The sequence below is a fragment of the Typopeltis vanoorti genome, chromosome 24 (genome assembly GCF_054136105.1).
Source record: "Typopeltis vanoorti isolate ZY-2024b chromosome 24, IOZ_Tvanoo_1.0, whole genome shotgun sequence".
Classification (NCBI taxonomy): Eukaryota; Metazoa; Arthropoda; class Arachnida; order Uropygi; family Thelyphonidae; genus Typopeltis; species Typopeltis vanoorti.
In genome coordinates, this window is record NC_143572.1 from 48661207 (window position 1) to 48687175 (window position 25969).

The 25969-nt window shown below is 34.3% G+C and overlaps 1 protein-coding gene across 2 annotated transcripts in view; it reads right to left on the reverse strand.

Moving 5' to 3' along the window:
• Nucleotides 1-25077, reverse strand: part of LOC150093180 (uncharacterized) — a 95649-nt gene extending 70572 nt beyond the window's left edge. For both annotated transcript variants that reach the window (XM_090413908.1, XM_090413907.1), the window contains exon 1: nucleotides 25005-25077. In XM_090413908.1, coding sequence (XP_090270034.1) covers nucleotides 25005-25007 — 3 coding nt within the window. In that variant the 5' untranslated portion in view covers nucleotides 25008-25077. The remainder of the gene's footprint in view (nucleotides 1-25004) is intronic.
• Between the last annotated feature and the right edge of the window lie 892 nt (nucleotides 25078-25969).

The window sequence follows — 25969 nt, forward strand, 5'->3', positions numbered from 1 at the left end:
TTTCGGAACTTTGGTGCGAGTGAGGATGCAAGAAAATCCAATAAATAAACTGAACATTTCTAATAATAATACCGGAACCTGAGATGCATGCGATGGGTTTTATAGTGAATAATCTGTTTCTTTTTATTATTGTCTTCGACCGTTTCTTTATTAATAGTGGCCCGAGTGAAACGAAAATTGGGGTGGCTCCGTACATTTTAGTTGTCTCAACATCCAATTAATGTAATAAATGTTTACGTATTTTGTGAACCTGAAAAAATGAATCTTGTACACACCTTTCCATATACTAGCAAGAATAAACAGTTATAATTTATTTAATTTTTTGTTAATTTTTGTTTACAAAAATTAGTAACAATTTTATTTAAAAATTACAATATTTATTCATAGTTTTCTTTAAAATTATTTCAAATTTTTCTTTATAAAATTTGGCAGGAAATATAGCACTGATTTCACGCGTAAAACATTGTTTTCAACTCATGCGGCCTCCCCTCTCGATGAATAATGAGACACACCCACGCAAAACTCGAATTCCTTTGCTAAATGATTTATTTATTTCTGAGAACGAAAATCTCCTTACAAGGTTTAAGAAGGAGCACGGATTTACAGATGATTCCATAAATAACACAAAAGTGAATATTTATTTATTTATTGTTTTCCAAATCAAAAGGGAACAGCGATAGCTTAAAGCCATACAAAAGCTAAAAATAGTAAACAGAAAAAAATGTCTAAGAAGACATAGAAAATCTCATACACGCCTAAATAAATTGAAATTCACGAATTCTGATTTTTCTAACAGGGGCGAATGCTGGTCTTGAATTCCCGCTTGCTCTTGTTATCATTCAGAGAGTGAGAGGTGTGATTGAAGTCTGACTAGCGGAATAATGAATTACTGACCATTTAAAACTATATATTTAGAAATTTAATCATACAAATACAACATTTATTTTACAAATGATATTCTATCTTTTTCAATTTAGCTACTTGAATACAAATTCTACCCTACGGTTCTTCTTTATGAACTGGTCAATAACATCGTCCTAAAAAGTTGGTGTAACTTAATTTTCCCGAGCAACACGCACACTTGTAAAGGCTGGCTGAAGCTCACTGGCTAGAGCTACGTTGACTGCGTATGGCCTGTGTTTAAGACGACGTGAAGGGAGCGGAAATGGCTATGCGCGCGCATGAAATCAGTATGCAGCGAAGACCTGGAAGCTCCCACAACCGAGCAAGCCAAGGTAGCTTTGACTAGACGAGCAAGCATCGGCCTTCAATACACAACACAAAGCTCAATTATTGCCGCTTAAGCTTAAGACGTCTTCTGTCTACAAAAATAAAAGCCTAAATGGAATGCTTATAAATGCATGCATTTATTAACAAATAAATATTACTTCTTTCTCAATTAATGAGCATAGCAAGCATGGAGAATTCGCCCCTGTTATTTAACTATTAATTTACGGAGATTATTAACATATTATTCTAATTTATTATTATTATTATTATTTACATTACATTATTTATGGATCTTAGTTATAAATCTTCAGCTTTTAACTAAATGAGAAACAAAGGGAAATGCATCATATTTGATGCTGAGAGATTAGTTTAATGTCGGAGAAAATAATAAATGTAACATGAGGAACAAAATAACAAAATCTTTCCTTGTATGCAGTTGCAAGACAACCAAGTTAAAAAAAAATGCTACCATTAGGATCAAATGAGGTATGTGTGTGTATGAGTGAGAATAATTATTAAAAAAAATAAATATAATTATATAATATTTAAGCCTTATAGTTATTTATAATAATTTCCCAGAGTTTTCGCATGGAAAGTCCGCAGTGCAATTAGAAGCAAAACGGGATACTGCGTCCTTCGATCGGAAAAGACTTGTGTTTTTCTAGTTGTGACTAGGAGAATCCTTATATGAGATTTTTCAATTGCAGGTGAGTTAGCCGATTTCATAAGGAAGTAGCATGATTTTTTTTTCTTTTTTCTCCCTGAAACTAGGGTTTTTTTTAATCCCCCGTACAGCTACAAATCGACCATGAGAACACACTCAATTTACAAACAAAAATACTATTGTTGGCGGCGGCAGGTGATAGGTGGCGTTGTGTATTGATGGTAATTACAGCTGGAGGATCAAGTAAGGGCGATAGTGAGTTGCGTGTAGAGACTGGGATGACATGTGTTGCGTGAACGAGAGCCTTCCTTGGATGTGTCACATAACAATAGTAATAAGTCCATCTTTAAGGTTGAGATTAGGGATTTATACAGAAGGACTTCAGCACTTTCTTTAAAGAGACGCTCATAGTTATGGGAACATCTGTGTGCTATCTGGTTAGTAATAGTCATTAATTCCGTGCTCTGCTAGGCCAGATGTGTTGCATTTCTTGGAGGCAATGTGAGCTTGAAGTTTGCCAAATCCTTAATTTAGATGAGTCTGGTCTATTCTCATCTAAATTAAGGATCGCTAGCCATATGATCCTTTGGTACGACACTAAATTAGTGCGGAGATGCTCCCATAAATACAAACATCTCTTTAAAAACTGCTGAAGTCCTAGATCACCCTAATCTTAACCTTAATGATGGACTTTCCTTGCCAAAACTTTGAGAAATTATTATCACGAACTAATACTGATTAAATATATAATTCATTTTCTTAATATATTTATTCTCACTCAGACCCACACGAACGATTCATTTGCGCCTAATAGTATAATTTTTTACCTGGCTGTCTTGTGACTGCATACAAAGAAAGATTCTGTTCTCCGTCTTCATTATTGTTTGATTTAATTTCGAACTGTTTCAAATGTCAAGATGTTAAATAGAGCAGGTTCTCTATTTAATGGATGAATCAAGAGATAAGATATGCAATCGGGAAGAAGAAAATATTATGGAAGAAGCACAAAATGAGTAGTAACAATCAGTTGCATGAGGAAGAGCAGGCGAGGAAGGTGACTCACTTGATAAGAGTAGAAAAGTGTAGTACGCGCAGCAGTTAGCTAATTGAAGCTAAAATTCTATGGACTTTATCATTTATTGGTGAAAACGGTGGAATGATAACCGCTGCAGAATATGTAGTTGAGATATTTAATGAACAATCTATAAAGGTATTTCATTCTTGTGAATGTGACAGCATCAGAACTTGAATGTAGTGAGAAGACAGGAGTAGGAACTGTAATTGAGCAGGAGGTATATCACGAATTGAGCAAACTTGATGTTAATAAAGGCTGTAGGACTTGATACTTCACCATATGTTTTGAAGGAATGTTTCAGGAAGTTGACATTAATCGCTGATTAATGTGTTATAACTCACTATTTTACCAGAATCGCCTAAAATTAAGTCGAAATATATACTTGATGTGATAACTGCGAAGACCAGAGTCACAAAAATAAATAGTGCGGAATAAGGATCGTAGATTTAATTACAAAAATTAGATGAACTTAGACATGTTTCACTGTCTAGTTAGCTGATAGCATCACCAGGAAAGGCAGAAGAGAATATAGAAAAAAGATCTGAATACTTAAGTGTTTAGTACTTTTTTATTTCATGTTGCTGTGAACTAATTGGACTACGAAACGTGTCGAATTTCATCTAATTAACGAGCATTACTTCTTATTATTCATAAATCTAAATATAATTACACATCGACTTTTTTGTGTCGAACACACTCGTGTAAAACCTCTCGCACAATGATGACGTGCGTGGACTGAAACATTTATAATGGCATCGAATAACATAAAACGGGTCATGAAGCACTGCTCTTTCTTACAGAAATAATGGTACTTAATATATCATAACTTACACTATTTTAAACAGTAATGCGAGGTTTTAGGATCCCGCTTGCGACAGTTGTCTGCAGTACGCCCCCCCTCCCCAAGCCCTGAAAATTATCGATAGCCATGAGCTCATCTAGGATGAAGACTGGCTACTTACCAACTTCCAAAAACGTCAGTGTCATTTTATATTTCATACCATATAATAGCAAATGTCTACTTAGAAGTTTTACAAGAGACTTTGAAAAAGCGCATGTTCACTTCGCCATTCCATGTTCCAGTTGGCAATCGATTCATCCCACAAAGCACTAGCAAACTCAAGAATGGCATGCCAACATTTCTATGTTACAAGTATGCTTGAATCAAGCTGGTCCTTTAGTTACAACATATACCTTGTATTTTTGATTTATTAAAATGCACAAATGTTATTGGAGATATAAACGAGGAAGGGAAGGTGAAATAACGATAGTAATTTTTTATTTTTATTTTTTTATATTGCACTGTCATGTGCATATACCATCATAACCACCAGACATCTCTCAATAGTCTTTTCTTACACACGGAACAACCGGTAAAAAGGAAGGCAGCCCGCAAAGCATCATTTCCGAAACTCTGCAAGGAGTCAAACATGCAGATATGTCCACTTTGTACCAGAATCGTTTCAAAATCATTTGATGGCTTCTACCATATATTTTATGCGTTATTGAAACACAATGGGAAGAACATCCAATAAATGCCTTCTTTATGAGACCGAAACTGCTAAAAATTGAACTCACTGTATCCTGTGAATCAGCATGCCGATGAAGATGAAGCTTCAGAGGTATTTAGCACCATCTTCACCTGGATTGGTTCATGTTGGAATTGTTTTGCGCTCACGGTTTAGACGTTTCCCTCTACCTAAAGCTTCTGTCATCAACGAGTCATCCAGACTCTCTGTTCATTACGACATGGCTTCTACTAGTTTTCCAATATCATTCTATAAATGCATAATTAAAGAAGTTTACAAAAAAGTTACAAACTTGTGGCTTCATCTTTAGAAGAGTTAATCACAACAACTTTTCCAAGTCGATGCAACCTGCCTCTTTTCGTAAAAATTACCTAAGTAAATTTGGAAAATATTTGATAATCTAGATGCTCATTAACGTTTTTTGTACATAAATTGAAATTTAAAAAAAAAAAATAGTAGTTTCATGGGATAATCTGATGAAGGCAGTGCCGTGTAGCGAGTTTAGCTATTCTCCAAGGATTACTGAAGCTAGTAATATTAGTCAGTGATCGTAAACCTCGAAATAACATTTCAGACATGTACATTGAGCAATAACTTCAGAGGTCACGTGCAGACATTGCCCGCTTAATAATGAATGCCTCTGGTTTTACAGTCACCTCGTGTTTATCTTTGCTTTCTCTTCTAAACTACGGCTAGAACATGTGGCAACAAAAAAAAGAGCGATTTTAAATTGTTGTAATGAAAAAACAAAAAAGTTATTTTAATATATGTTATATATTCATTCACTAAGTTCGTTCGTCTGCTTGGAAACATTAAATACAAACTTTGGATCTTTTGGTTCAACAATCAGGCTTAGCTACGCATTTATTTATAGCAAATAGTTCTCTCTGGGAATTAATTACTTTTCGAAACTTCGTAGCAGAAATGTAAGACAAACAGTTATGGGTTCTCTCTTTCTTTGTCTCCGTGATAATAAAGGATGGCAGAACTTGGGATTTAACAAAACGGAAAATTTTATGTAATTACATATAAAATTTGTCTTTTTTTCAAATAAATGTAAACTTATTTATAATTTTGCAATTCCAGTAATTGAATAAATAATATCGGTATTACATCTGATCAATGGGGTAGGTAACTAGAATATTGTTCCAAATCAGTGATTTTTTTTGCAAGTTTAATGAATATTAAAATTATGTTCGGATGCCGAATTTTTAATATGAAAAAATTAAATATTCCCCCCCCCCTAAGAACACACTTTTGACTTCTTTGATGTATTTGGACCATTAAAGTATGGCATTATTTATCGACGATCGTCCCGTATACTCTCTCACGAAGTCTACTTTCTATGTTCATTTCACCCCCCCTCTCCCGCCCTACAACTTGCTGTTGCTCGTTTTTTTTTTTTTTATTTATTTTATTTTTATTTTTTAAGTCAACCCGCAAACTGAAAGTTGAAACTTTGATACCCTACGTTATGCCATCTCTCATGAGGAATCAAGTTATAAAAATCACTATTCAACAATAAGTGTGGTCACACCGGACTATTAAAATTATCTACTGTCTAGTCTTTCCTCTTCGAGAGTATAAAAGAGAGTTTTACGAACGTCCGCGCTTCAGTGGGATTTCACTCCATAATCTGCTAGTGGCAAAGCGGAGATATGATCTACTAGTTCACCGAAGCCGGTTTAGAACGTTAGCCTAATTATTTTATTCATTTTATATTTCATGCGAAATATAAAATGTGGTCTTTCTTTTAAACAATGAATAAACATGCCAAAGAAAAAATATGTAATCTCATTTTCCGTTTAATGTGCTAAGCTCAATGTCCTATCAATTTCAAGTAATCTGTATATATATATCCTGCTGTCCATGCTCATATAAAAATCCTGCTGTCCATGCTCAAGACCGGTTAACTTGGCTATGTCTGAGAAAGATCCTTAAGCTTCTCACGTCGGCGACGAGAATCGAACCTAGGACACTCCTTTGCCATATATATATATATATATATATATATATATATATATATATATATATATATATATATATATATATATATATATATATATATATATATATATATATATATATATATATATATATCGCTGTCAGTTATTCTTTGGCTGATTCGGCAGGAAAAAAACTAAGTTTTGGGAGGAAAAATGTTACTACCTTCATGGGAGAACGGCTAACTTACCTTTAATTGAAAAGTCCTTACGAAAGTTTCTCTCGTTTTTGATTGGATTCGAAACGTTTCTTTTTTTCCTTTTTAATACCAATGGACGTTGTCACTACTAACAGAGGCCCTCCAAAGTAAATATATGAATAAAAAATTTTGCACAACTACATTTTCAATAAATGTCTGCTTAAAATAACGTTTCTCGATTTTGAATGCATAAATACTGATTTTAACTTTCACAAACCGTGTGTTAATTGGAAATATCTGCGCTAATCCTGTTACGTAAGCGATCAAGTTGAAACTTTCTTGTCACGCGAAGTATAATCAATGTAAGCAACATGGTGAAAGTATCCAAAGCTCCAGAGAATTTTGGCTACTCAAAATCTAGAAATGTCAAGTAAAAAGTATTTGAAAGAAATTATAAAAAAAATGACTTTATTTAAGCCCGTATTATATATCAGTTTAAAAAACCACATTTCATTCAAACTCGCTCAAGAATTCGATTGTTGTTTGAGGTCGGTTTAATAGTCAAATGATAGTTTAGTTTTCTGCGGTGTGAAGGACTACCTTGACGCATTTGGAGACCGTGGACTTAACATTTATCTTCAAAACGGACGTTCAGAGATAATGAGATCCATTCGATCTCCCAAAATGCTACTGGACTTTTTTATTTTATAAAATTGCTATACTTAACAGTTTAAACAAATATGATATAATAGGTACTATAATGAAAGAGAAATCTCTTGGAAATTTATATTTAAACAAAAAAATATCATTTTGTGAGAAGCATCATTATTGAAATTCTTCCAGTACGAACACCTAAGACTACAAGAGGCGCCTCGTTAATAATAATAATTGTACAAAAATGAATAAGCACCTATTGGATTCGTTTTAGATAAGCAGATGACAAGGCATTATTATCAAATACTGAAACAGGACTACAACACCTGTTGAACAGATTACTGGAATCCTGTATCAATTATGGAATGAAAATTAATATCAGAAAAACAAAGGTAATGAAAATAGCAAGGAAAGAGACAAATATGGATATCAGAATAAATGGGGAAAAATTGAATCAAGTAAAGACATTTAAATATCTACGAAGTGTTATTAGCAGTGATGGAAGATGTAAAAGTGACGTAAAAGCAAGAATAGCGATAGGAAGAGATGCCTTTAATAGAAAATGGAATTTATTCAGAAGTAAAATGGATAGAAACCTAAAGAAAAGGCTAATAAAATGTTATGTGTGGAGTGTTGCCCTCTATGCAGCTGAAACTTGGACATTGAAGAAAGAAGAAATTAAGATTTTGGAAAGCTTTGAGATGTGGATTTGGAGAAGGATGGAAAAAATCAAATGGACAGATAAAATAACTCATGAAGAGGTTTTAACAAGAGTAGAAGAAAGAAGTCTGTTGAGGAGGATAAAAAGAAGAAAGAGAAACTGGATCGGACATATTCTGAGAGGGAATGGATCATCAGAGATGCCATCGAAGGAAAAATAGACGGGAAAAGAGCCAGAGGAAGAGTAAGGAAAACAATGCTAGATGACATGCTGGATGGAGACAGATACACAATCTTGAAAGAAAAGGTTCAGAACAGAAGAGAGTGGAAAAAAAGTTTTTGCTACTAAGAGAAGAACCTGCTCAATTGCAGAATACTCAAGAAGAAGAAGAAAAAGAAGATTCGTTTTTTATATCTGTTCTACGCATATAATAACTCCATTCTGGACTTGACGAATTTTATTGAAAATTACTCCTCGGGATCTCTAGTGATATTTCTCGGAATTATGCACAGTACATGAGCCAAAGATGGCTACAGGTTCAATTATTACGATAATGAAAGATATCACAGAAGAATGGCGAAATCACACTGAAAGGTATTATTCAGAAATACCAAAATATCGGGATGGTTTAAGGGATTATCACATTTTTGAAATCGTTTCTTAGAGAATTACAATATAGAACTATTGGGTTATAAAGAAAACCTGAATTATAAAGAAATATTTGAAAAATAATCGTGTGGGTGTGTGTTTCATCCACGAAATGTTGGAAACTTATGGCACTATTTAGTACCACATTGGTGATGCTATTTAAACTAAATTTGGCATTTTACTTTGCAATTATATTTATATTATCCCGAAGCAAACAAATGTACGGTGATAAAACCTGCACCGGGTCACCACATTCAATAAATCTATGTGCGTTATCATACAAAGACTCATCTCGAACACTGCGGATCACAGACAATACGAAGACACGAGCGATCAATATTTTATCTAGACACATTTTGACATCTTGCAGACTGCGCCATTTCTCGTTCAGAGCTGTAATCAGGTAACGTTATTAGCTCACGGCCATAACTGAGTGCGCTGCCTTTCCATAAATATTGTAATAACGGTACATAAAAATAAATCTTGTCTTTATGAAAAATGAATTACGAATAAATCATGAAATAAATGATAAATAGTAAATAAATATATTAATATTAAAGTAATGAGAAAAATAAATCGAAAAATATTAAGATTAATATCTCAAAAGGAACCTGGCATTTTTAAAAAAAATCTAAATGAGATACATCTTTACTTTTTTTGTAAAGGAAACATGAATGGGTTTAAAATTACGATACTTTTCGTACTCTGTGCATATTCGAATAATAATATAGACTGCAAATAAATAGACTAAACGGGGGGTGGGGGGGAAACATCAGGAACAGACCTGTTTACTCCAAGTTATTCACAGAGAATGTTTTTATCAGATTATCGCCTCAATTCACACGTGGAGATAACAACGAGGGAAAAAAACATTAATGTGCACTTTGTTCTTATTGATTGATTTTCGGTTGGGAAACAAAATAAAGCCTAGAAATTTGGTGGATATATTATGAAATCTGAATAAAAAGCAGTGAAATTAGTTTTTGGTCTGTAAATCAAGCCTGTGTTCTTGATATAGAGACTCTTGAATTGAATCACCTTTTTATTTCTTTAGTCAGTACCATTACATATTAAACAACCAAAAATGAGTACTACTTCTTAAAACTGATTTTGTTTTTCTTTTTTGTTTCCTTTTTATACCAATTTTCCACTAAGAACAAAGCTGTTGTTGTTAGATTCTTAGTATAAAAGATTGTATATCTGTTTGCTCGTATATCACGTCTGTCTGTCTGTTAATTGTGGATTCTCTGGGACTCTTACGTATGAAATTATGATGTGAAAAATATCGAGTTTCTGAGACGGAAAAATCCTGCCATTTCCGTATGAGACTAGTTAAATTATCTTCATATGAAAATTCCTCATCAAGGTTCCTCTAGGTAATTTAAATGTGGCTTTATACAAGCAAACGTTTGGTTAACACCTGAACGATGAAGATACCTAAGAATACAGTTAAAGAAAAAGAAAAAGCTGTAACATATAGAAATGTTTCTTGCATTAATTTTCCAACGTATTCCTTTTTAATGTGTGCCTTGAATTTTTCTTTTCTTCCTAATGTAGTCAACATTTGCTTATTCCATTAGAGCTACAGGAACTCACGTAAGTGCAGAAACTGCATCAAATATCCCGGAATAAGTTTTTAAGCATCAACTGAAGCAATTAAAGAATTTAAGAGTTAAAGAATTAAAGACTTTATCAAATCTAACAATAACAACTTAACGAAAGATAATAAAAAAAGAAAACGTTTTATCTTCCAAGAGATAAAACATGGTCGAAAAGTCATAAGTTCTAATTCACTTAGTCTTCTTTTATCGTCCTATTAGGCTTCGGGATTCTTAGCAAGAAACCCGGATATCGATTTCCATTAGCGGAAAGGACATTTCCACGCGGATTACAATTAAATGGGATAACAAGGCAGACGCATTATCAGAAGTGTTCGCTTATACACACGGTAAAACTAAAACAACTAAAAACAGTGTTCTGCACTTGGGCAAAGTTTATCTCTATTAATACAGAAATAAGTAAAACTCACTTCCGGCACCAGTATACTGGACCTGGAATGTAATATGTAATACAGTATTAGAATGTATGAGAAAATTCTGAGATACGTTTCTTAAAATGTGCAAACCCTTATTGGATTCATATTATCCGTTTTGGCTAGATGGATTTTATTCGGTATTTGAAATCCTTGCAAAAGTATATAGCATCATTTCAATCGGGCCACTTGCGCTTTCAAAATTCAATAAAATATTTCCAAGTTATATGTTGCAATGACTCCAACTCTGATTGAATGAAATTAAAATAAATCTGAACAATCTAAATTATTTTAACATTTAATTTTGGTTATAATAATTCGATTATAAACACGTTTCGAAATGATAATAATCATTTTACTTCTACTGGATGGAATTTGATAAAATTAGTATTTAGGATCGCTATTAAAATATGTCAATATGATTCCAATTGAACCAAAGTCAAATATAACCAAAAACAGTTTTAGATTCAGTTGGTGTGATAATGAAATAGTAACGGCATTCTTGAATAGTATAATATACAAGAAAGAACGCACCTTTTTGTATGATAGTCTAGGACTATTTCCTAGTATGGTTAACTCCACTTCGATCAATTGACAAAGAGTCTGGCAGGGAAAGAAAAAATCTCAAGTTACTGTCTCCCTTGCTTCTATCTCAACAACAGCATGACTCATTAGATCACGTGACCTTTTAGCTAAGTATGCCGTGTCTGTTGTTCGAACGAACATTTTTGAAACTACTTTTTCAAATGATTGTAGCAAGGTTATCTACAGTAGCTTTATACCATCCGACCATTGTTTTATATCGGCAAACAATTCTTGTTAAGCTAAAGGGAAAATGCTGGTTGAACATTTTCCATCATCCCTGTACATGTCGCTCTACTTATTGCTTTTTTCGCTATCACGTTCTGCTCTCTGATAGTGTTCTTTCAAATCTGTCCACTACTTTTTTCCCCTCATTTTTCAAGACACAAGGAATCATGGTAAACACTGTAAAAATACTTCAGTATATCTACCACGGGTAGACAGTGCTTTTATTTCTCCCCAACACTAACAAATGACTTCATCAGTAGGAAAATGACCTTGGCTAATGTCCTTGGGAAGTTTTCCGCAGATAACAAACATTTGTAACCGAGTGACGTTTCCTTCCAGTGATTGATTATAATAGTAGCTGTTGAAAATGATACATAACATTATCTTTCGGATGTTCTTTGACACTTCTGGAAAGCCATAAATCACTCAAAGAGTGATTCGATATAGTTTCACTTTTGTTTAAAAAAAATCCATATATATTGTTTGATCGGTAACTTAAATATACCATACATTAAAATTAAATGTTTATTTTTAAACAAATAAACATTAATTTGAAAACATGTAAAAAAACTTAAATAAATGTGTATTAAAATAATACATATTTTAAAATTCGTATTAAAATAATGTATTCTAAAACAGTATATTGAACTGATATCTGTATCGTTTGCTAATGTTTGCGATCTACATTGTGCTATTGATCGAGATAATAATGTATGTGTGTGTGTGTTGAGGAATTCAACACGATAATGGATCGACAAAGCTATCTAAGTGACTTTTAATGCTATGAAAGAAGACGCCAAGCATGTAGATGCAAGTATCGAGGAAATTGGGCTATTAATGCACAGTAGTAGCCGGAGACAGGTTGCTGATGCGAGACGCGCACGCAGAGTTCCAAGAAACATACAGTCTAACAGAACGATCCATAATTGCAAACAGCAGCTCAACACAAGTCGCCTTGAGCATAAAGGAATGCACAACTCATCAAAACCTGTCACAAATGGAGTAGAGTTCCACCCACCCATCTAAAAACGAACAGCCACGGGTACAGAAGGTTCAAGAACCGACACTAGAAACTTTATTACTATAAAAGGTCTCTTTATTTGACATGAAACACTAAAATACGTAGCGCATTATCCTGTCGGAAGTATCCAGGGTACTTGTTTATCTGGTTGACATCAGTATTTTGATCATCGTTAGGGAATGGTGCACTGGCTTGCTCAACCATTGGGTCTCAATCCAATTCATCATAAGTCGATGATGAAATAATGCTGTTCCAGAAATAAATTCGGATCAAGTCGAGAGTGTTCTCAGAACTAAATGGGTTTACTACTTGCTATTACGTAGGTGTACCTAATGTATTGGCCACTTAGAGTGTGTGTGTGTGTATGGCATTTTGTAGCAAAGCAGAAGTTTAAAACCATGCAAAATTGCGCTATGCGGTTTCTGTCTTGAATGGAGGGAATGAAGGTGGTTGCGAAGGGTGCCATTTGAGAAGGTTTTCAAAATGTTTCTGCAAAGTTTTGTTCCGAAAAAAAAATCTATGAACATTTTGATGGCCCTGTTATATAAAGAGTTAAATGGATCTGAAAAATTAGATCAATTCAATTACCGACTACATACGTGTTTCACTGAGAAGAGAATGGCAACACCTATAAATAAAAAAGTCCTAAACTTTTAATGTTTGAAGCTTTGCCTGCATTTCCTTATATCAGTTTTTTTTAATCTCCAGGCTAAGCTATTCTCATGTATTTCCCATTACAGAATGCCGCAAATGATTAAGTGAATTCTACAAGCATGAATAGCACTTATTAACATTATTTTTCTGAGCAATGTGTGTGCATATAAAACCTTTCCATCGACTAAATGTATTTAGACAAAATTTTCTCTTCGAAATCTTTAGTAACAATAAAAGAAAAAATTCATTTTCTATTAAAACGGGAAAATCTGATGTACCGTTTTATGTGCAGAATTGTCGAGGTGTCTTCTCATCCCCAATCTAGTACTTCACACATTGCGAATATTAACTCACCTGCTCAGTTATACTCGCCAGCCTCACATCATTTGGACATACACATTAATGAATTTTGTTTTCTTTTCCTTACTTTTTTGCCAGGCGGTATTTTAGTTATATTTATCTATTTATATAAGCAGGAGAAGGCATGATATCTTCCAACAAAACAGATAGCGAGAGAGTTTCATGTTTTTGCATGTACGTTATTAATTAATAATTTAATTTAATGTTAAAAGTGTTCCTGTTAAGGTTTTGGAAGGCTTATGAGAACTAACATTTCTGGTACTGAGAAATGTTAGTTCTTATGATGCCGAGAAAAGTTTATGCAACACTATCTACTTAAAACAAACGAATTATTCACAGCAAATTTAACACTTTTCTGTTCTCGTATCTTTCCTTTGAAAGAAATGCTGTGAGAAATCGTTATAATTAGATTAGTTATACGAGCAGCTATCAGACTTCCTCGGGGGGGGACCAAATAAGTGATGCTGATTCAGTCAGCACTTTCAACCTATCTTTGAAAACTTATAGACGTTTCAGTTGGATTCTGAAAAGATGAAATAGTGAGTAGATATCTCATCAAACTAAAACTAAACATGTCCAAGCTGAGACACAAACTAGTCCGTCCGTCGCCATAGCGAGATAATATGATGATTGATTGTGCTATAAAAAGGGACCATACGAAATGGCTTATTGATATTCTTGTCCATGGATAATGCTCTACTTTTTTTGAACATTGAGTCTGAAAAAATCTTTAAAAATATCTTTGAAAAAATATGCAAAAATATATTTTTGTTTCAAAAGACAATCGGTAGTGTTAAATCAAAGCGTACTTTTTTTATAAACGTGTTCTAAATAATAATAAAAAATTAAGCAAAATTTCACTGTTATAAATAACTTTAAAAAATTAGGTTTCAAGTTCATTGTAAAAAAAGGATGGAAACGACATTCAAATATCACATTTCACAACATGAAGTGAATCATTTCATTTATTTCTTAAAATAAGACGGCAGGATGTGAGTATAAAAAAGGCCTACTGCAAACAGCACTTTAACGAGAGACATTAATAAGCATTGCGATCCACTTCTGCGCAGAAACGCTTCGTGACTTTCTGAGTACAGGAAATGTCGCAATTATTGCGTAACATTGAGATTTGCATGTCAAATACATAGCGACTGTTGGCTGACAGGGAAAAAAAGCACAAAAGATTGTCACTTGAACAATGATAATATCTTCCAAGAATAGTGAGGATTTACCATATCATTAAGAAATCATTCCCTGATGAAGTATTTAAAACTTGTCTTTTTAAAAACTGAAGTTCTAATGTTTGTTTCACGTGACTTGTTTTATGCTCTGTCAGTTATTAGTTTGTTACTTTTGGTAAAAGAATTTCTTTATTTAGGGTTAGATGTAACTTATGTCTTTAGAGCAGCAATAAATTAATTTTAGACATTGATGGTTTTATTTATTAATCCTGCAGTAGAAAATTCGCAAGAGAACACTTATAGTTCCGCCTTTATTAGCCTCATTTATCTCAGGCGTGCGTTATTATATCTTAATATTGACTGTTTATGATTACGTGAGGTGTGTTAATTGGTTCTCTACTTTATAAATGTTCATCGTATCCTACATGGGATTCGAATCCAATGTTTTCACCAAAACATTACGCTTTCAGATCCTCCAGTAGTCAGTAATTAATAAATGGTTCTTAGGTAAAACGACAGTGGTGTGTATACCAAAGCATTATACCGTATGTTATGCACACGTTACAATTAATGCTTATGATATTTGTATTCATAATGTTCCCGGATAGCACATAAGTAATGCAGTGAACATACATCTACAGGGGAAGGCAAATCACGTTTTTGATTAAGGTGAAATTTTTCTTCACCAGGGATGGACATAGGCTGTTCAAGGACTGGACTAAGCAAAAATTACCATTTACGATGTAAAGTAGGGAAGGGTTACAGGGATTATTTAGAAAATTGGCTCCGCTTAAGAAACTACTCTTGAAACTTCTGCGAACACATTCAATTCACACACAAGAATATATGCAGTATCTAGGCATGACTATCTATCTTATCCTAAAGTTATGATTATGAAACCCAATCTGGCAGGTCATGAGCTTTACGGATCTTCAAATCTTCAAGTTCTGCGGATTATTATAATTATGTTAGCCTATAATTCATTATTGCCATGAGTGGTTTAAAGGTTAGATAATCCAGGAACTCTGCTATTTTTTAAAGTTACGTTTTCAAGCCTTTAGGCCTCTAGCTAGCAAGATTGTCGTTTATGTATTGTAGTATGTAAGCGTAGCATGTCCGGTGCAGGTAACATGTTGCGATTTCAAAATCTGGCAAAATTTCATTAAGATTCGAAATACCAAATTTCAATAAAACCAGAGCAGAGAAATAAAATGTGTACGCGAATATAATGGGTGTCACACAGTTTGCGATGCATCTCAAAAGAAACACTAACCATAAAATTATCAGCAAAATTCACGTTCTGTTCAAGCAAGAAAACATTGACAATCTTCCATTCTCAAAAACTGCTTCAAAAGTAACACGAAAAATTATGTTAGATCATAAAAAATATCTATAATCTGAAGTTATACGACTTGGCAGCAATCATTTTTAGATGAGTGACGGGAACTGAAGAAAACAAATTGAGTAGTGATAAGATGGTTCCCAGTTCTTTCTGGCGTTCTTACTTAATATAATAATTTTAGGCTATTTTAACGTATCATCTGTTGTACCTCAAGCGTTTTTTTGAGGGAAGAACGGAAAAGACTATATTACTTTATGGAGGGTTCTCTTCATCTTAAAAGGTGCTAAACGTGTCATGCAGTTCTTGTTTTCGTGATTGGTTTATGATTACATAAAACACATAATGTCTGACCAATGACGTCACTTGTTAAGCTTAGATGTCAATTTCAATGTAAATTATTCTTGAGTCCTACTGGAGAATTTATACTAGCGGTGACAGCATCTTTCGGTTGAGACAGGTTTTAGAGGGAGCCGTCTGCAAAACTTGCTACTCCCTTCTGAAAGGAGATACAGTAATTTAAGATTTTGCTTCGATATTGTATGTCTACGCTGCTTAAGTCACAGACGAAATTGTTGAAGAACTGTTGGCAGGAGTAATTCTCTATGTGTCACTACCTAATCCTGATGACTGCTTCACTTAGGCTTGCCTCATCACTCTTACGACAATCGAACCACGAAATGGGGGAGGGAAAGGGGGGAAGCTGGCGACAACTGCATGAAAGGGACCTTGTTTACAATGGACGGCTGAACGCACTGGTGATCTAGGAAACTGGTAGAGCAGTGGAACCAAACGATGGATTTATTGATTTTTCTGTGAAAGTAACGAAAGGGAAAAAAACAGCGAGTTCCTAAGGGAGACATTAATATCCAGTAGCCATGCAACTGTGTTTACTTGGTGACAGTTTCATGTATAGTTGCGTTGATCACGCACACACGCACACATACACACAAAGAAAAAGAGTCATTCGGAGGAGACATATTTTTCTTCTTTTGTGAGCTATATAACAAATTTTCATCTTGCTCAATTAGTTTTAAACTTCATGTTTTAGTTACACTTGGAAAAGTTCCCTTCAACAGAGACTTTTGAATTTTTTTTCGAAGGAAAAACAGATAAACCAGTCTTGGTATACATATGCATTTTGTTTTCAACACGCTATTTGCAGGGACAGAATTAGGCAAATAATTCAAAGCTTGTACAACCATTTTAGTTTTACAGTTAGATAAGACTCATCTCATCGTAACATATTAATAATGGAATTACTTATGCTAATTTAAATGTCTTTATTTGTAAAATTTTCGGCTAAGTTTCATAGCCATTGTCAATACGATTAGAGTGAAACACAACAAAGAGAACCACAATTCAACTGAAAGCGCGCGATGTTATTATGAATATGTTATGTTGAATTCTTCCTCTTACGTCTCGATTTTTAGAAGACAAATTTCATTGCGGAAACTATTCAAAAGGAAACAAAATGGCATGTTATAAATGACAAAAAATTCACTGTTGGTCAATGAATGACTTCATTGACCAACAGTGCTATTTCGAAATAGATACAATAGCCATATGAGTCATAAATTAGTGCAATGTACTAAATGCGAGCCTCCGTAGCTGATTCGGTATAGACGAAGCCTTTTGGTCGGAAAGACCTGGGCTCGATTCCCATTCATGACGTGAGGAACTTTTATCTGGTCTCTTTCGACTAAAAGCGAGTTAGCCGACCTCATACGGAGGTGAAGGGTTTTTCACCCGGAAACTTGGGTTTTTCGTACCTCAGAATAGGCAAACCGGCCGGGTGAACACACGCGGCTACAGTCATAAATACTTATGGCAAGGAAGGCAACGGGAAACCACCTTGCTTCATATCTCCCTAGTAATTAGTTGCAACCCTCTCAAAGAGAGGAGGCTACAGGATTAGATACTAAATGCAAAATTAACAATATGAGTATAGTTTGAAAATGTGTGAATTTTCACAGCATGACAGATATATTGCTGCCGTTATAACCTTCATTACTGAGTACTATTTATTGTAGTCTAGTATGATTATAAGTCTGAAAAATAGCAGAATAATCACGGAAAATCGTATCAACGATGAATCTCTAATATATGAGCAGTAAGAATAATGTTTAAGATTATTTTTGTCTTTTCTGTTTCGTAATCACATCAATAGATGCGCATTGCTTTAATTAAACGATTTAACCCACTGTGATGAATTTCCAAGTCTAGGCTTTTTTATAAAAATATCCAAGGTGAAGTTTAATTTAAAAAGTTTCTACTTTTAGCATCGAAAACTATGTACTCTTGGATTTAAAAAAATAGTCCTTGGAGTGCGCAGTATGCTAAATATTTTTTTTTTAATAATTAGATTCAAGAAATGTTTGTGGCTCAAGTTTGACCCCAAAACAAAATGAATGATGGCTATCTTAAAGTAGAGCTCATCTTATCGCTTACGTCATATCCGGTCTCGTGCAAACGAAAGCATTTTATTATACACTCCTTTTGAGGTCGTTCATGATTATATCAAGTTTTATCTTAAACACAAAACAAAACCGGCATGCAAAATTATAATATTAGCTCTGCAATCTTGATGTTCAGGATGCTTACGACTCAGTCATAACATCCAACTATTATATGACCGCCGAAGTGTCTGTACATTAGCATTTTCTGTAGGGTTTTAAGCAGAATATATTATACTGTTTATTCCAAGATGAGGCTTTTGCCCTAGAAAGAATACGATTTTATGACATGCAAAGATAAACAACAAAAACAAAACATTTTACAGTTCAAAAAAAAAAAAAAAAAGATAAAGAACTATGAGGGACAGTTTTCTCATAACTACATCGCTTAAGTCAAATTCATGTTCATAAACTAATCCTTTTCCATGAAGCCCGTATATTTTCTTTCATCTTCTTTAAGATGAAAGAAATTATTATTGTTGTGACTAATTTTAGCTACTTGCACTGTGAACATTTTGTTTTGTTTGCGCATTTTGTGTTAATTAGGAAGAGGAATAAAGATGAAAAACGATGAGTGCACATGTTAATTTATTTAATGCACATAATTTGTGCATTAAAGTATGATTTTGTTTCAGAGGCGTGTCTTGAATATAATGACATGTTAGGCTATGTTTATTACAGTGCGTGATTTACTCAACTAAGTGGATGTGAACGGGAATATTTTGTTACTGTTTTTGAAAGGAAAATTTACAAATACTACCTTCAGAGTTTTTAAGAGTGAGCCCTTTCTCTCTTAGATATATATTTCTCCATTAAGGATATTTACACCTCTTATGACGCGAATAAATACGTTGCTCTCAAGTGTTCAGCTTTGTATTCCATACTGGCAGATTGCGCAGTAAGCTCACAATATGATCGGTTAATTGTACTCGCCAACATAATGACAAAGAGTGTTGTAATGGAGTTGGTGAAATCGTTTAGCTACTCTGTTTTCTCATTACGCACATTACAGCTCTTTTGATAAAAACATGCTTGAACCCTTTTTCCAAGAAACAATGTAACTTTTTTTTTTCACTCTCGATTGATGGATGGGCATGCGTGAGAAAAACTTAAATAGGAAATAATTCTAAACACGAAAACCATCTTCAACGACGAGCGTAACCTGGCAACAGCCAATCAAACCTCAGCTTTCCAATGAACCATCCATCATAATACCTGCACTGTTGGAAACACATCTACCTATTGTCAAGTGCATAGTCACAGTACAAATATAACTTTAAGTTGCATCAGTGGTAAATCTTATTTGAGCTTTTTCATTTTTCATGTTTAAACCTTATTCATGACGAAATTTCTGAAAAGCAGAAAACTACTTAGACATTGGAATGCAAATAAATAATTTAGTAGCTAAAATTAATTATTTACAGCCGACGTTTCGCTATCTTAATTTAGAATTATCAGAGGCAGTTTAGCAACACACACACACACACACACACACACACACACACACACACACACACACACACACACACACACACACACACACACACACACACACACACACACACACACACACACACACACACACACACACACACACACACACACACACACACACGCACGCACGCACGCACGCACGCACGCACACACACAGTGAAGACACTGACTAAAACGATCTAGATAACAAGGGCAGTCATGTGCATGTAGGGCGACAGTGGCGCTCCTGGTGATTACTGTAGTTGATGTTGATGGGTAGACAGGGCAGTGCCCCAAAATCTATTTAAAATCATACCGTCCATTCTGCTAAAGTTAACGGGTCCTGTAGAACTTGCGCTGCTTCCAGGAACAGTCTCATCGATTTAAACCGAGATTTGTAAATCAGCCTGGCTTTATTCTATCTTATGACTGAGCTTTTTCAATTAAAAGGGATTTAGTTGATCGCATACGAGGTAGCAGAGTTTTTACTCCCAGAAAATGGGGGTTTTCATCCCTCATACAGGCAAGTCGGCCAAGAGAACACAAGTAACTTACAGACAAAAAATACTGTTGCTGTTGGTGGTAAATGGCGTTGTGTATTGGTGGGGGTAGTATTGTTTTGTGTAGTTAGAGCAGGGAGACGATGAGCTGGGTGTAGTGGAGTAGAGTATTCTACCGCGATGAGTCTTTGGAGGCGTCACGTAATAATAATAATTTAGTCCCTCCGTAGCGCAGTTGGAAGAACAACGGTAGATTGTGCCCTTCGATTGGAAAAGACTTGAGTTCCATTCTCGTCATGACGAGAGAAATTTTTATGTTGGCTTTTTCAATTGAAGGTGAGTTAGCCAATCTCATGTGGAAGTAGCAGGGTATTTTTCTCCTGGAAAATTCGAATTTTTAATCCCTCATACAGACAAACTGATCATGGAAATACTCACAATTTACAGGCAAAAATTCTGTTGTTGATGTTAGGCGGTAGATAGCGCTGTGTGTAGTCGTAGGATTAAGTTGAGGAGACGTGAGATGTGTGGAGTAGAGTACCCTCCCATGATGAGTCCTTGAACTTCTTGGAGGTGTCACGTAAGGACAGTAATAGTAATTCTAAAAAATTAGATAAGTTCGGTCAAAAACCGAAACCATCTATTGGCGAAACAGTAAATCAACATACATTTTCTACTGATAGTATCTTATAGAATTATACGAGGACAAACATGTAAATCGCCTCCGAGAATAAAAAAAGGCCATGAATTAGCCGTAAACTATCGTATATTTTCTTTCAAAATTAAGCGAAAGTAGGAAGGTAGCTGAGTAAGTAAGACAATAAGATGAAGAATGACAACTGCTGGCAAGCGTTAGCGAACAGAACCAAACCTTAATTTATGTTAAGGAAAGCTGCGAGCGGACATATTAGATATAAAAACCGTGTTCAAAATTTTCCAGAGTTATTATTATTATTATTTTTATTATTGTTATTATTATTATCTGAGACCTCCAGGGAGTCAAGGACTCATCGAGGGAGGCTGTAAATTACCCAACCCAGCTATCATACCTTCCCTTAAATTCATTCACACTAGATGCACTCACTACCCCTAAGGGCAAATTATTCCACTCACTCGTACAATATTATACAGTACTGCATAATATTTGTGTAATATGGAAAAATGACTTTTAACTCCTCAACTCAGAAAAAACAACCTTGCAACTTGCACTTCGCAGTGCAGAATTATATACTAGTTAGGTTTTAGGGACATAAGATAGCTGCGTGCAGCTCTTTATAGTTTTGCAATTTCAGGTTTTCAGAATCGTGTGTAGCCAGGAATTAAATTGCCAGTGACCACTAAGGGGTGGAAAGAGAACTTCTATTATCTTTCCACTTCTGTTCTAACTTCTGTAAATCGATTGATAGTTAGAACAAACATTTTGGCTTACATGTTAAATCCAGTAGATTATCACCGCCAAGTAAGCTGGCTTCATAGAAATCTAATTAATGATGTGATATGGCGGTTAACCCCTATCTGCATATTATGCTATGGCTGTTAATGGCGTATGTCCTCTGGATAGTTTGTTTATTCTATATTGCAGGATGAAAAACTGAGTTATCCCGGGAGGCAAAATCGCTATAGTCTCCGTATGAGACCGGCTAACTCACCTTCAGCTGAAAAGTCGTTATTAAAAATTCTAATTCTAATTTGAAACAGGATTGGAACTTGAGAATCTTACTAACCAAAGGGTATCGTTTAAAGGCTAAGTTAAGAAAGCATTTTTTATTTTATTAACACTTTTTTTATACATAATATTCTTAATACGATCAATGCTCTTGATTATTTAACGAAGAGTACTTTCTTAAGGACTTTGACATTACGGCAAGGAACAATAAACATATATTTCAATTGCTAAATTAGTCTTTCAGTATCGAATTTCATCTGATGAAATTGGATAAGGCTCATACGGAGTTGGGAGAGATTTTTTCCTTCCCGAAGAATCAGATTTTTCACACACCTACACACACACACACGCACACTTTTTTTCATGAGTGTGTCAGTGATGATTGAAATTAATTAAACTTTTTTATATGAACGCTTCTCAGTGCACTAAGTTTATAATATAATGGGTAATGAGCACTTTCAAAAAGCATTTCATTTAGTGAGTGCACTTTTCTTTCTTCTTGGTTCTGCTTATATTTCTATTATGTTAATTTCGAGTTCACTAGATCTAGGCAACAATTTTTCTTCATATAGGCTCGACCTTTACGCCACACATCCCTCAGTTTTTTTTTTTTTTTTTTACTGAAAAGGTATAGAAACGTGGTTAACTAAACTTTGTCGCTATAAAAAGCGGAAATTGAGCGCGCGAAAGTCTCTTGTGCTTTCTATTATATTTAGTAAACCTTCTTTGTTCCCTATTTTCTCTTCTAACAATTCAAGTCTTAAGATAAATTGTGTCAAAGTGTAGTGTTTACTTGTGGTAACAATGTTAGCATTCTGATTCGGGAAAAAAAAAATAAAAAAAGAAGAACCTAAAGTATTCTTCTTGCCTCTTCTCCTAACACTTCGTGTTTTCGCGACCACATTGGACGTTAATACATATTCTTATGGCTTATCATTTTGTTTTAGTAAACACACTTAATTTAAATTACACATAATCAGAAAAGAAATAATATCACGCTTGTTTATCAAGTTCTAAACTTGATCGAAAGCAAATCAACTGATAGTGTCATTAGAGTGGAGCTTGCAACCTAACTAAACTTTGTCACGAACTACACATTGCGGTATTTTATCGAAACAAGCTATGCCTATCACGTAGCAGTCTCCATTTTTAAAATAGAAATCAATAACAGTTGCTTTTTATTGTTTTCGGATTCTATATATAAAGTAAAAGTTCAAACTATAGCGGACGATGAAAGAAATTCAAATGCGGTTATTAAGGTTAAAACTTACACTTTGTATCGCATTTAGAAAAATCCGGGCTTACACGATAAATCTGTAGCTGCTGTTTCGTTAAAAAAAACTGCACATGTAATTCGTCTGCTAGAGATATCTGAATAATCTTTTATTCACGCCATTGCAATGCAGAATTCGTCTGCTATGGTTATTAGGATAATGACATATATTTTAAGCTTTTGCGCAGGTCTACATTATACCATGTAAACATAGTATAACGCAAACATGACGAAATAGGCAAGAGATTTGATTGCCGAAAATATCGACATGTAAAGCAAACTACTACTACTACTACTAATAATAATAATAAATATGGATTGTTGTTTAAATGTTTTCAAATGATAAATAATCCGGTATTAGACATTTAATAATTCCATATAAATCAGAATTTTAAAATCACTTCATTCAATATTACTACGTTCAAAAAATAACATTTCAACTGGACTGCATTTAAAAGTCTGTTGCTGATGTATTACAAGGCGCGATAGTATATATAACATGTTTTAAATAATTTATTTAATTAAATATGTAAGAATGTTAATTCTCCATTATATTTCTGTGAAAATCTGCTGCATGGATATTCATGAAATTTGCGATATGGGAAGATATAGATAGCTAGTGAAATATCAGGTTTAAACAAAAACATAATTAATTAGATCATATAATATATACGTCTGTGGACGTATATATTATATGATATATATTATACGTCCACAGAGAAAATGGCTGTAAGTCTGTACTCCAATGAATGCTTCTATTTAATATTCCTTCAAAACATTTTAACCAAACTAACCATAATGATTTCATATTCTCGCAATATTCATGTAATCCTAAACCTAATTTTTGAATAAAGAATATAACCCTCTTAATCTGCAGTACTAAATTCCTCGGATATGCTATCTTTTATGACTGAAAACATTAAAGTGTGTGACGATAGCATTTCGGCTTGTCCAGGCTTGCCGTAGATGTTTAAATTAGTTTAGATTACATTTAAATGCTTTTAATCGCTTCGCTAAACTTGTAGTGAATTTAGCTTTCGGCTGCAACCTATATTGTGTATCTACACGTTGCTAGGATACATGTATATGTCATCAATCGTGTTGAACAGTCTGCTCGTTAATCATTTTAGTGCTATGATTATCGTGAAAACACCGATCCGACTCTGTCCTATAACGGAGTGATTGATGCGTTTATTTTATCGGAGATTCACCCAAGTAAAATACTTCATTCGTTAATTAGAGCTATTCTATCAAACATAATACAAGTCGACTGTTATTCATACAAGAAACACAATATTGAATGATTAATTGTATGCATGCAATCAAAGGCAAACGATTGATGAGTAAATCAGAATGACGCTAGCAACCTCTACGATTAATTATGTTTGTCTTAGAAAGTATTATTCAGCCTCCATTTATGAAGCAATGTATACAACGCAAAGAATAGAATGTGAGTGTAATAATTACAGTATTCGTGATAATGTTTGCATACTGGCGTTAATTGTACACGATCAGGGCAAGATTCTAAGGATCTTTTGATAATTTGGAACATATCTGATTAAGACAGATGCCGGTAGGTAAGCTACATAAAAAGAAAACCTTAATAGCTATTTGCAGATATGCACAGGTACTCACCATGCTTCTGGTCGACTTGGAGAAGGCCAGATCTAATTCGTGGTGGACATGGGGGGAAAATGACCGTCACAACACACACACATACACACGCACAAACACGCGGGGAGAAGATGCCAAGAAGATTTCAGGCACAACTTTATTTCTCCACCGTTTTCTGACAGAAGATGACGTAGAAGATCAATACTAGCTGTCGTATGCACTAATCACGCATGCGTGTTACAAATGCTTATTGGGAGATACTGAGTGGCGAATGAATAGTAAAGCTGGCATCAAATGTCGCTTCTTGAGTGCAGTGTATATAGAACTTTGGCGCAAATTCGGAGGGATTAACATTCTTAAAAAGGTTTATACTTCATGGAATTACTACTGGCTCGCTACTGATGCAAACACCATGAAAAGAGCCAAGAATGCAATACTAATGTTTTATATAATTTTAAGACACCATAGAATTAAAATACAAAACAGAGAAAATACAGCATCTGTTTTTTTCTTTTTTTTTTTTTTAATTTAGAGTTCAGTTCGTGCTCTCTTTAAAATGAATAATACAAACTCTTGCAGTAGATGGCGCTCCAGCAAATTCAACATGATTCAACACTATCATATTTGATCTCCAACTGATTTGTCATGTCCAATTGATCAGTTAGACATTTAATGACAGATTACAACTGTATAACAAAAAGCTATTTCAGTACTGAGTCTGTGTTAAAATTATTGTTATACATGCTAAAGGAAGATTGTGTTTTAGTTATATGCTCATTATAACAAGGTGACAGGTGCATTGGACAAAGGGAAAGCATACACGGTGGTATATTTAGGATTTTACTAAAGCTTTTCATAAATTGTCACATGAAAAGTGGGTAATTAAACTAGAATAGATGGGGTTGGATAGTAGATTTGTGAGCTGGATTGGAGACTGATAGGTATCAGCAGGTTGTGTATGGGGAGACATCCCAGAAGAGGAAACT